We start from the raw sequence: 13276 nt of genomic DNA, 5'->3' as shown, positions 1-13276 counted from the left end.
TAAAATATTACAATAGAATAGTAAAATCTTTAATAATATCCGAATAATAAACTTGAGGATGATTTGACCAGTACATATATGTTGGTTGTTAGATCTAATAATTAATTCCCACCGCCAACTAGATTTTGTTTTGTATTTTTTTCAGAGTAAAGCTGACATCAGCTGTTGACGTAACTAACCAGCATTGGTCCGTATTATAACACAAGATCACATGCAAATTAAATATTAATTCAAATAGTTATTTTCAGATTTTCCAAGAAAATGATATTTGTATTATCTTTTAAGAGATATATTTCAGTACATAATTTCTTTATTATATAAAAGTCAATTTTTTTATTTTTAAATCTCACTTTCTTTTGGTTGTTAAGTCTAACATCGTATTGTCCCTTCTCGTAATGAATACCGATGCGTATGTACGTCACAATAATAAATAGTTATGCCAACTTGCCAACATGCATTATATATTACTTATCAAATAAATTTACTAAAATTAAAATTAAATTATTGCAAATACTTGGTCTAAGAGCTATAAATGTGCTAATTAATTAAATAATTAAGAACTCAAATGTTTTAGTATATGCACGCATGTGGATAAAACTTTGTTTGTCTATATAAGTTGGAGAGGTTCTGCTTATGGTTTCAATTGTAATTAAAGATTGTGCGTTCAATAATTTTGTAGTGATCTCTTGTTAATATGGCAAGCTTTTCACATCTCCCACATGCTGCAAAAAGGTATTAATTATGAACTAATATGTTATCTAACTTATGTGTGTATGTGCATATTGTTTTGGGGTGACTTTCACAGGCAAAAATGCTTAATTTTTTTTTTCAATATTGAAATCTATCTCTGCATGGATATCAATCAGAATATTATTAATTGAGTTAACACTCAATTTGGTTTCTGTACTTACATACGAATTTTAATTTAGTCCTTGAAATTTTAATTGTCTTTATTTAATCCCTAAAGTTTATAAATGTGTCTCATATTAGTCCTTGAGATGATTTTTAGTATAAAAACGTTAATGAAGCACTGTTATAGACTATCAAATGTCACGTTAAAACTTGTAAAATGATACAGTTTTGATTTTGACATTTAAATAATTCAAAAATGACATCGTATCGCTTATTTTATTAGGTAAAATTTTAATAAACACCATTTACGATATTATTTTTGAATTATTTGAGTGCTAAAACTAAAACTATATCATTTTATAAAATTTAGTGTGGCATCCAACTGTTCGACCGTGTTTCATTAACGTTTGTGTGTTGAAAATTGTTTCAATGATTAACATAAATTATGTTCACAAAGTTTGGAAACTAAATAAAAACAATTAAAATTTTAGAAACTAAATTGAGGCTTGTATATAAGTTCAGGGATCAAATTGAATATTATCTCTTATTAATTTTACATGAACCCTTTTTTGGAATTGAAATTTTTTATCACCGGACTGAAATTAAATTTACAAGATTATTAATAACAAAAGCATAAACATAATATGGGCTTGATTTAGTCCATAGACCCCTTTTTTTCATTTATGGAATGGGTCAAGGCCCAACATAATAACACAGCCAATGAGCCAATGACATATTATAAAATAGAGTTAAGTACAGCTAAGACTCCATGATAAAAAAAAAAAAGTACAGCTAAGACTTTAGTTGAACATATTGCCTTCGAATTATAGACTAGATTTAGCCCACTGTAGTGTATCCAACTAACGATATAAAAATGATATTCCTATATCAAAATTAATTATTAATATATTTATGTATAAATATATGTGTGGTTTAATTTATTTTTAATATATATTTATATTTTAATTTGTATTTTATACTATAACTGACTTTAATAACTGATTTTAATATACACGTAAGATAGTCAATTAGGAGTTTAAGATTGTGAAATGAGACAACCCAACCTATTTAAGTCCGGGCTGTGTAAACCTAGAAGTATACAGGCAAGTCCATTTAGATTTTATTCAATTATTAGTCTCAATTTCTAGATTAGGACTAATTATGGCTAGTTTAGCAGGTTATACGCGCTAATATATTTATTTTTTTGTTTTTTTGAAAAACAAAAATCAGTTTGGACTCAAAATAAGTTTTTGGGCAACATGCTTTTTTTTTAAAAAATTTATATTTTGGGTCTAATTTATATCAACTATTTTTTAGCGGTGGATCTAGTTTTTAAATTGGATAAAAAGAAAAATTAGAAATGGACTGAATCTTTTTGAAAATACAAAAAAAATTAAATGGACCAAGAAAATTTTAAACGGATTATCCATTTAATGAACTATTTTTGCAGTTTAATCGGATTATTCATTTAAGAGAAAAGCTTAGTATACAAGTGATTAGGGCTTGTAACTATTACAAGTTCATTAACGCCTAATCCGCTAAAACACGCTGCAACTCCTACGTCACTTACACGCGCCATACAAAGATCCCGCGTTTGTATAACTACCAAATTTAAAAGATTTGTTTCCTTCTTTGTTTTCTTTCTTTTCAAATTTCATCGTTCTTCTTCTCGCGCGTCTTCCCCTGATTTTTCGATCGTTCTTTTCCTCTCCTTTCTCATTGGTTTGTTCTTCGTCATTGACGTTAGTTTTTCTCTCTGTAACTCCAGCTTCGTTTTGACATGGTGTATTTATAGTTTTTGACATAGTGTATTCTGCAACCTCTCTGTTGTTGATGACCAGTTTGTTCCGAAGGTTGGAATGACCTTTACCACCCTTGAAGATGCTCGAAAGTTTTACAGAAACTATACCAAGGTTGCAGGTTTTTCTACAAGAGTTCGGAGCACAAATAGAAAGGAAAATGAGATTAAGAATCAATTGATTACATGTAGCAGAGAGGGAAAATGAAACTCTCATAGCAAAGACTCATTTGATAGGAATTGGAATGATTTTCTGCTAAACTTTGGTCTTGTGGACAACAAGTGGCTTTCATGTAGTGTTGGGTTAAAATCTGCAGCAGGGGTGTAAATTTAATTTGTTATCGGGTGTATTTATAGTCTGTGTTTGGGTGTATTATGCAGATCTCTATGCAGACCGTCATATTTGGGTTCCAATCTATCTGGATCACCACTTCATATTATAGTGCCTGTAAATCAGACATTTTGAATACACCAGAGAGAGTTTAATTAATTTTGGTCTTGTGGACAACAAGTGACTTTCAGGTAGTGTTGGGTTAAAATCTGCAGCAGGGGTGTAAATTTAATTTGTTATCGGGTGTATTTATAGTCTGTGTTTGGGTGTATTATGCAGATGTCTATGCAGACCGTCATATATGGGTTCCAATCTATCTAGATCACCACTTCATATTATAGTACCTGTAAATCAGACATTTTGAATACACCAGAGAGAGTTTAATTAATTTTGGTCTTGTGGACAACAAGTGGCTTTCAGGTAGTGTTGGGTTAAAATCTGCAGCAGGGGTGTAAATTTAATTTTTTATCGGGTGTATTTATAGTCTGTGTTTGGGTGTATTATGCAGATGTCTATGCAGACCGTCATATATGGGTTCCAATCTATCTGGATCACCACTTCATCTTATAGTACCTGTAAATCAGACATTTTGAATACACCAGAGAGAGTTTAATTAATTTTGGTCTTGTGGACAACAAGTGGCTTTCAGGTAGTGTTGGGTTAAAATCTGCAGCAGGGGTGTAAATTTAATTTGTTATCGGGTGTATTTATAGTCTGTGTTTGGGTGTATTATGCAGATCTCTATGCAGACCGTCATATATGGATTCCAATCTATCTGGATCACCACTTCATATTATAGTACCTGTAGATCAGACATTTTGAATACACCAGAGAGAGTTTAATTAATTTTGGTCTTGTGGACAACAAGTGGCTTTCAGGTAGTGTTGGGTTAAAATCTGCAGCAGGGGTGTAAATTTAATTTGTTATCGGGTGTATTTATAGTCTGTGTTTGGGTGTATTATGCAGATCTCTATGCATACCGTCATATATGGGTTCCAATCTATCTGGATCACCACTTCATATTATAGTACCTGTAAATCATGCATAATTCAGAACTCTTTCTCTTTCTCCTCCTCATCTTCTGCTGCTTCTTCTTCTTCAAAAACGATTTTACCATGAATAATCGAAAAAAACGAGAAAACAGAGAGAAAAGACGTAAATGAAGAAGAAGAAAAAGAGGAAAACGAGGAAGAAGAACGTGCAGAAACGAAAGAAAAGGAGAAGAAGAAGAGTAAGAGGAAGAAGAACGTGCAGCAAGAAGAATAAGAAAAATTTCAGAAACCATGAAAATCGAAAAAAAAACGAAGAAGAAGAAGAGGAAGAGGAAGAGGAAGAGGAAGAGGAAGAGGAAGAAGAAGACGAAGAAGAGAAGAAGAAGAAGAAGACGAAGAGAACCGTTTGAGTGGGGCGCGTGTAGTTACGCTCCATTCAAAATGAGTTAATGCGCGTGTTAATGAAGTTTGGGCTGATAACTTGTAAAACTTGTACGGCCTTTTTACTTGTATGTGTAGCAGGCCCCTTCATTTAAGTCGACTAGATAAACTTGCCCAACAGTTTTAGCTAATTTTAACTGTCCTAAATCCAACAATTATAATAAGTAAATTCATAACATAGTTAACCGATTTAATTTGACCGAATGAGCTAATCACTCGTGCTTAAATAAGTATCTAGTTCGAGTTCGAGTCCGCCTTGGAATAAATGTTGTGCATTCTTTAGTTGAATATATGCTATTGAGGACTTGAGGTACATTATTGAATTATGAATTGTAAAGAAATATAAATTTGATAAATGCAAGAATTTGAACTGCTCTGTAAATTTTTGCTTAGACTTGAAGGAAAGGTGGTTTTGATTACCGGTGGTGCTAGGGGCCTTGGTGAGTGCATGGCAAGGATGTTCTGCAAACATGGCGCCAAGGTTGTGATTGCCGACATTCGAGACCAACAAGGACTCGCCCTCCAAGATACCATAGGAGTCCAATTCGCAACCTATGTACATTGTGATGTAACTAAAGAAGATGATGTTGAAAATGCAGTTAACATAGCTGTATCAAAGTATCAAAAACTAGACATAATTGTTAACAATGCTATGCAAATAGATGATGCTAAGCCTAGCATTCTTGATAATGATGTGTCCGAATTCGAGCGCGTTCTTAGAGTTAACCTCACAGGGCCTTTCTTGGGAATCAAGCATGCAGCTAGAGTGATGATCCCAGAGAAAAAGGGTAGTATTGTAAATGTGGGAAGTGTATGTTCAAGCATTGGAGGAGTTGCAACTCATGCATACACAAGCTCCAAACATGGCTTAATTGGACTCACAAAGAATGCAGCTGCTGAACTTGGAAAATTTGGGATAAGAGTGAATTGCTTGTCTCCTTACTTTATTGCAAATGATGCAGGTAAAGAGTTCTTCAAACTTGATGAGGAAGGGTGCTTAAATGTTTATTCGAATCTGAAAGGTGTTCATTTGATGGAAGAAGATGTAGCACAAGCTGCACTCTATTTGGCTAGTGATGAGTCCAAGTACATCAGTGGTCATAATCTAGCTGTGGATGGTGGTTTCACTACAATCAACCCAATTTTTGGTGTGTTCTCACAATCTTAAATTGGTATCTTCGATTCATCTTCATCTCATCGTTTATGGAATCTTTGTAAACGTGCAATTGGGTTTTCTATGTAATAATTAATAAGTGTTGTACTTAATAACATTTAAGTAAACTTGATGTAAAATTAGGTTATTGCATTGCTATGTAAAATCGTAACTTCAGCGTACACTTTGCTTAGAATCTGATAACAAAATGTAATAAGTGTGTGATTATGAATGTTACATATATGAAATTATAGATGTTAAGTTAAATAAGATAACTTCGGATTATTGTCTTCCTAATATTACTGTTCTAATAAATGACATTGTCTAATATCTAAATAAGTTGGATACATGGGGGTAGAATGACTGATATGACTCATTTTTCATATATACTTCACAACATGAATTAAGAATGATTAAGCTTGTGTATCAATATCAATGGAGTATGATCACTAGTTAATTTCATTTGCTAAAATTAGCTTTGCCATCATCTTGATGACAAATTGACCATTAGGACACAATTTTTTTCTTCTTTTTTTTGTTAAAAAAAAAAGTTATTGTTAGCTCAAGAAGCATTTCCAACTTTCCATGCCCTGTGTTAGAGACTTTTAGATAGAACCTTTTGAGTTTGTTACAAATTGTAAATCGGGTTTAGTTACCAAGTTGCTGTATAAACTCATTGTAATTACCTTTTCTAAGTTATGATTTTCTAGTTTCATTCTATCCATTGTTTTCTCTTATCACATGGATTTCAACACCCTCTCAATTGACATTCAAAAGGGTAGTATTTTCCTCCTGCAGAATTGAATCCAACACTATCAAAATAGCAGCAGATACATATATATTGCATAAATTAGGTCAGAAAAATTACAAAAAAAAAAAAAGACTCTTATAACAATCATAAACACACACGATTTCTTTTCAGCTTTTTAGTACCCTCTTCTAACCAAGAGGGATGTCAACATTGTAAAGATAAAAATATGTATATAAATAAAAATCATAAGAATTTCATTCGTTGTTCATTTCAAACTCTTTTTTTTTTGTTTTCAACTTTTGGAAGTACCATTTCTTCTTTGAGTAGAAACATAGGCTCTAAGAGATGGTGAGTGAGCAAGAACATCAGGTGCAATAGTTGTGTTCTGAGTTCCACTCTTCTGCTGCATCCTTCTCCTAGCAATGTACCCTCTAACCCATGGTGTCACATCCTCATTGATCTTGATCATTATGAAGAAAATTATGCGGTAGATTATAATCATGCTGAAGATCACACTTAGGTCTATCCACTTTGATCTGTTCACATCAATCTGGAAAACATTCTCTAGGATGTATTCGCCCGGTATCTTTGGAAGATCCGGAGTCTGGTTGTCGAATATCAAGCCAGTTAGATCATTCTGGTATTGTCCCTGCAAGAGTTTTTTCATTGCTTTCAATCATCTAAAAAATTGAACTGAGAAATAATAAATAGACATTCACAAGAATTGAAGTGTCACAAACTTTCTTACTTGTAGTGCCCAAAAATGGAAACTGATGTATGACATTGGATAGCGCCAGACTGGCTTTGGAATATCATGTGGAAGCCTAAAGTAGCCAGACACCAGCATGAATATTCCCTGAGAGTAGTTTATCAATCATGAAAAAGAAAATCCATCCATAAGTTTTAGTTAAATGGAATCTATATAACAAATTAATTGAGCAAATGCTATGTTTAGTAAGTGAACAAGTACATGATTCGTTTCGATATAAGATAAAATACAATTGTCATGTCAGCATAGTATTTTTAAAACTTCTCGAAAACGAAAAAGACAGAAAGTATAATTTACCAGCGGTATATAAGAAGAGCATTGATTTATTTAATAGGGAGGATATGATTGAATGTGCATGTGCATACCTGAATCCCTGCTCCAATTATGATGCCCATGAGGAAGTTGGGGACAATGCTAGCTATTGCCATCATTAAGCTCTCAACAACTGTGACACTTGCATAAAGGCACAGCACAAAGAAGAGGTAATGCCAAAAACCAGGGTGAAGCCTAACCATGAAGTAACAGATTGTTCCAGACAGAAAAGTTATTAGTATCAGGAATGGCATTGCAGATAATGTGTTGCTTATCACAAATGCAGTCACACCATAGTGCCCATTCAGTCTTTCCCTTTGGAAAACCTGTAATTAACACACAATATATAATCACATTATGAAAATTATACCTACTTAGTATTACTCCCTTCATTCCACAATGATAAGTTGTTTTAACGTTTTCTGATACTATCATAAATCAATAATTCTCGATGCAATTTGAACCAGAAAGCATTGATTTATGAACGTATCAGAAAAGTCAAAACAACTTATTATTGTGAAACTGAGAGAGTATTCTATTAGGTCATTTTTGTGCCGAAATAGTTATCACATAGGGCTTAATGACTTACCTTCATGTCTTCAACAAATGAAGGGAATCCACCAATTGACATGAATGTGACAAAACCAAACACAAATGATGCACATGAGCCTCTAGCCTAAGAAAAACAATAACATAGGTAGTTAAGTCAACTTTCTTGCCAAACTAAAATCCACATGCATCATTTATTCACCGCAACCAACTTTGAATTTGCTTCAAATCTAAAGAAACCAAGTACCAGAATTGAATTGTAGCCTGTTCCCACGTTCAAATAAATGGTTCCAATGCAGATAGTGACCACAATGTAGATCACAAGCCTAAGCCAATAGTAACCAAAGTCCCTAGACATGTTGATGAAGGAGCGCTTTGTTAACGTGTAAGACTGCATTAAGAAGCTAGCTTGGCTTCCCCCTGCATCAAGCACTGTTCCTTTCTGCAGAAAAAAAAAAAAAGATTACTCATTTGCATAGTGCTAAGTTTGGTGCAGTTGATATCAATAGCAATAAGGCTGTGTTTGGATACTGTTTTAAAAACAAAATTTATGTACTTTCTGTACTTACAACTTTGGATATCTCATCCACTTTCTGTATTGCAGCATAAGAATGCTGAGAAGTGCGGTAGTAATCAATAAGAGTCCTGATAGCTTCAGCAGTAGTGATCTTATCCAAGGGATCATCACTTCCCTCAAACTGAGATAACAAAGTTAAAACATTTTAGCAAAGGAACATATATAAACTCATAATTGTCATAAATAGGGACTGATCATAACCACAATCTTAAAAAGAATGAAACTAAAATGTTGCAATAGTCAAGATTATGACATGCATAAAGATGAGTAGAATAATAGTACCCTGAGTTTCATGGACCCCTTAAGAGTTGATTTGACTTTGTCAAAGTCAGAGTTGATGCATCTAAGGAAATGATCTGATGGATTCCTCAAAGCAGGGCATGGAAAACCAGCTTGTGCAAAGAACTGTTGAAACCATGCAGCATAATAATGCTCAGAATCAATCACATAAAAATGAATAATTTTAAGAATTTAGAAATAGTATTATTATTATTGGTAGATTGGTACCTCGTATGCCTCAGAAGCTTGGCCAAAGTAAACAGTTTTGCCACCAGAGAGCAAGTACAATTGATCAAAGAGTTCAAACACTTCACTGCTTGGTTGATGAATGGAAGCTATCACTGTTCTTCCATCTCTTGCCAATGCACGCAGTGTCTGAGTCACAAAGAAAGCCGAAGCACTGCAACAACAACACATGTAAAATTTTAATTGGGATAAGAAAATCTATACAAACTTAGAAGAGAAAATCAAAACAGAGAACACATGAATTAAGCACATACAGACTTTTTTTACTATGTCTATAATTACTGTGCCTATACAACTTTTATCAACATTTAAAAAATATTGTCAAAATTTATATGGGGTTTCTTAAATATTTGATAATATTTTTTAATTTAAAAAATAAAGTAAAAAGTACTGTGAAAATGTAAAAGTATAATTTACTTTTTAATCATATAAAGTAGAAAGTGTAATATAATTTTGTTATTAAAATCGTATAACTATCGTAACCAACAAAGACTGCTTTTTAATTTATCTTACAATTTCACTACTGTTGTGTCTCATCAAGAAGGTGGAAAATAAATTAGAGTAATATTAAATAATGAACCTTTTTTTCAGTTGATATTATTTTTTTTAATTATTTTGTTTATTCTAAATCATATATTTTTAATCTTAAATTTTGAATTATGAATTTAAATATTAAAATTGATTAATATTGGCTAACTAAAAATTAATTTTTTATTTTTTCCACTTAATCAATATTATCATGGCTTTGTAGTTATAAAAATATAAATAAACACTAAATACAGACACTAAATTAATAAACCCATAGAAATCATTGTAGTAGTGTTAGATGATTTAGTTGACAAAGGTCAATTTTACGAATTTATAATATGTCATATGTGCCTATTATTTAATCGTGACTTCATATATATAATAGATGATATGATGATGCAGAAAAATATTAAAATGAGCCTTTAATTATTTATTGCATCAACTTTATCTTTTCTGCAAGAATAGGAAATCCTGTGTTTAAATAAATAACCTAATATAGAAACAGGACAAGAAGAATACGAAATAAAGTAGTAGCTACGGATCTTCAACTACATCTTCCTAATGAGTATGTATTTTTTATTTTTCAATATATATATTAAATAATAGTTTTTGTCCTGATGCTTTCCAGTTCAACTCTTACAGGAGTGTATCTTAGTCAACCCAACTACATTAATTATCTCCCCATCCTAAACCTCCCAACAAACCCTCTAGTTAACTGCAAATTAAAGCTTTAGTATTCAAAGAGACATAGACCACATATTAAGTGTTATAATTACAATGTTTTTTCCAGATTGATAAATATCTTAAAATAAAAACATACAAACACATATAATAAAAAGCACAAATTTTATTTTAACATAATAATAATAATTTTAGGAAAATGTATTTTTATAATACCTATTATTAAAGTGATTATATATTCTGGAAACATACAACACTTAAAAATGTTTCTATAAAAATATTATATGTGTAATTTAATTTTTTTAATGTATATTTGATATGAGTGATGGAATTGATGAGTAATTTTATTTGTAGCATAAAATAGTTGTGAAGGAAGAAATAGACAGATGGACAAAGAAAATAAATGCAGTTAAAGTGAAATCCAACTACCTGTCTAAGCCACTAGTAGGTTCATCAAGGAAGAGCAACCTAGGCCTCATCAATATTTCCAATGCAATGCTAACCCTTCTCTTCTCCCCACCACTGATCCCACGCAGGTGCCAGTTCCCTATCACTGTGTCAGCGCAATCTTGAAGCCCCATCGCCACTATCGTGCTCTCAACCAATGCCCTTTTGTCCGACCTTGCCATCTTATCTGGCAACCGCAGCCTTGCTGAATATGATATCGTCTCTCTTACTGTTAGGGTCCCAATTAAGTTGTCATCTTGTGTCACGTAAGCCTAATCATTCCAAGTTCAAATAATAATTATTAATAAAGTTCCAACTAATTAACCCAACTCACATGTCAAAATTTATTATATGCTCGTTGGTTATTAGGTCTATACATAGATATAGATTAAATCTAACAAAAAGTTCATCTCAAAGTTCAATACCTAACAAAATCTAAACCATAAAAAGATGACAAAAGACAAGTATTATTACTTACGATTAGTAGTATAAGAGTAACAAAACAAGCCTGTTTTTGGTTACGGTATATGTAAGTAATAATTTAAAGAACAATTGAGTATTTGCCGTGTAATAATTAAAGTACATGGGTAATGATTCAGTATTTTAATTCATTTTTCTAATATTTAAAAAATTAAAAGAATAAATTAAGATTGTAATATAAAATAGAAAAAATATATATAAAAAAGTGTGATGATAGAAATATAGTTACGGCGGTGCCGAAGGAGAGCTTGGCTTTGCGACCGTTGAGGAGGATGGTGCCTGAGAGGAAGGCATTGGCGGCAAGGCGACTGGAAAGAGCGTCGAGGAGAGTGGATTTTCCGGAGCCGGAGGGGCCCATGAGTGCAGTGAAGGTTCCAGGCTCAGCATAACCGGTTAAACCTTCTAGAACATTCTGCGTCTCTCCGTTGCTGAGAGTGACCATAACCGTCAGATCCTTCCACGTCAGCCTGGCTGATACGTCTCCGATGAACTCCGTGTCCGTCTTCTCCCTCCAAAGAGTCTCACTCAGAGGACTCAACGCCGGAACCACCCCTCCTCCATTGTTATTATTATTATTATTCCCCGAAGGTTTACTTGCCTCTATCTCCATAACCACTTCACTAGTTACTTTGGATTGATCAGAAACTGCATATAATATAGAGGCAAAAGAAGAAGGACAAAAGGGTAATTACAAGGGTATGTTTGTGTTTATAGACCTAAAAGGAGTAACATGAGTTTTGTGAGGGTGAATGAGAAAGTTGTGTGTGTTGAGAAGCTTTGACTGAGTAGGAAGCGATGAAGGGTTTAAGAGAGATGATGTCCCATGCAAAAAGGGTTTAGTTTATGGTATGCGAATATGAATATGAATATGAATGAAGCACTATAATTAACTAGAGAGAGAGAGGAAGATGATGAGGTGCTGAAGGTTGAGCCATTTTATGGAGCAATTAATGGGTACAGCTAGTTGTTGGTAGCTAACATTTAATGCCAAAACCGACCCCCATTTAACTCAAGGCATGTGTTATTATTAATATATATTTTTTAACAATAATACTGTGTGTATGTGCGCCCCCTCTTTCAGTAAGCATATCTGTATGACTCTATCCGTCGCATCCTCCATTCACATTTTACTCTTTCTAATTAACATAATTATTCATAATTCATAAATCTATGTACTAATATTGTGCCGTGTAATATCAACATGCATGGTATGGTAGTTATGGCTGCCATGCCCCAGCTCATTATTAGTAAATTATTAGGAAATTAAAAATATTTTATATGCTTTTTTAATTTTAAAGTCATAAAAATATAAATATTTGATTTTATATATATAATAATTAAAAAGGTAAAAAAAAAACCTATTTTTTGGATTGTGAAACCAACCTTTTTTTCTTTTTTTTTATCTAGTTTATTTTATTGGTATGCAAATGTATGTAGCAGTTATCTTGAAAGATGAGGATTGATTGAGAAGAGGGCTATCCACGTGAGGCCAATATAATGAACCAATTAATATACGAGTTGTTTTGATGAATGAACCAATAGCCTTATCACTTTCAGTTGAAATTCCGTACTTTCCTTCGTATGAAGGGTTTTATTTTAATTTGTTCTTCAAGTAATTAACTAGGGTTGGAAGGAGTTGGGACTGGAGAATTGGTTAAGTGTTATAACCACATATAAATGATAGATATAGAAGAAAGAATATATGCATAATTGGTTTGGAGAAAAGGAAGAGAATAAGATATAAAAAATAGAAATATAAAAATTAATATTTTATATTTTATTTAATAATAAATTAAATATAAAATAAAATAAATTATAAAAAATTTTAATTTATTTTTATTTTTTTACATAAAATTTTTAAAAAATGTAGTTACAAAAAATTGAGAGTGATAACAAAAGAAAAAAAAAAGATAAATTAAATTGCTGAGTATTTTTGTATAAAAAAGATGCAAAATAACTAATTAATATTTTAAAATATAATATGTTTATTTATATTTTATCTGTCAAATATATACAATTTTTATGTCTCTGCTTATTATTAGATATGTAATGGTGATGATGAGAGCAAAATGTCATGCATGATATTTTGT

At 32.2% G+C, this 13276-nt stretch overlaps 2 protein-coding genes across 3 annotated transcripts; one reads left to right on the top strand and one right to left on the bottom strand.

Moving 5' to 3' along the window:
* The first annotated feature begins 613 nt into the window (after positions 1-613).
* Positions 614-5741, top strand: LOC130982645 (secoisolariciresinol dehydrogenase-like). 2 transcript variants are annotated; one of them, XR_009087185.1, is made up of 2 exons: positions 614-732; positions 2694-3052. XR_009087185.1 is itself a non-coding variant. In XM_057906689.1 (2 exons), exons 1-2 carry the CDS (start codon positions 695-697, stop codon positions 5580-5582), a joined length of 813 nt encoding a protein of 270 aa, XP_057762672.1. In that variant the 5' UTR covers positions 614-694; the 3' UTR covers positions 5583-5741. The 2 variants fall into 2 exon arrangements, 1 of the variants encoding a protein (XP_057762672.1); XM_057906689.1 differs by lacking the exon at positions 2694-3052 and adding an exon at positions 4808-5741.
* Positions 5742-6379: 638 nt separating this feature from the next.
* On the bottom strand, positions 6380-12110 carry LOC130979425 (ABC transporter G family member 11-like). Its single transcript, XM_057902869.1, has 10 exons — positions 11416-12110; positions 10689-10978; positions 9033-9204; positions 8808-8930; positions 8518-8646; positions 8196-8390; positions 7989-8075; positions 7453-7725; positions 7067-7174; positions 6380-6967 (listed from the first exon to the last, which is right to left on the bottom strand). The coding sequence occupies exons 1-10, from the start codon at positions 11794-11796 to the stop codon at positions 6611-6613; spliced, it is 2115 nt and encodes a 704-aa protein (XP_057758852.1). The 5' UTR covers positions 11797-12110; the 3' UTR covers positions 6380-6610.
* Positions 12111-13276: the final 1166 nt, after the last annotated feature.

The sequence above is a fragment of the Arachis stenosperma genome, chromosome 5, assembly GCF_014773155.1.
Source record: "Arachis stenosperma cultivar V10309 chromosome 5, arast.V10309.gnm1.PFL2, whole genome shotgun sequence".
NCBI lineage: Eukaryota > Viridiplantae > Streptophyta > Magnoliopsida > Fabales > Fabaceae > Arachis > Arachis stenosperma.
This window is presented reverse-complemented; position numbering and strand designations above follow the sequence as displayed.

What these genes read in the sequence shown, in the direction of transcription:
- LOC130979425 (XM_057902869.1), bottom strand. Translation starts at nt 11,796, where the DNA reads ATGGAGATAGAGGCAAGTAAACCTTCGGGGAATAATAATAATAATAAC. An exon ending in AGCTCTCCTTCGGCACCGCC is followed by an intron (nt 10,979 to 11,415) that starts GTAACTATATTT and finishes TGGAATGATTAG; the next exon opens with GCTTACGTGACACAAGATGA. An exon ending in CAGGCTACAATTCAATTCTG is followed by an intron (nt 8,076 to 8,195) that starts GTACTTGGTTTC and finishes TGTTTTTCTTAG; the next exon opens with GCTAGAGGCTCATGTGCATC.
- LOC130982645 (XM_057906689.1), top strand. Translation starts at nt 695, where the DNA reads ATGGCAAGCTTTTCACATCTCCCACATGCTGCAAAAAG. An exon ending in CTCCCACATGCTGCAAAAAG is followed by an intron (nt 733 to 4,807) that starts GTATTAATTATG and finishes ATTTTTGCTTAG; the next exon opens with ACTTGAAGGAAAGGTGGTTT.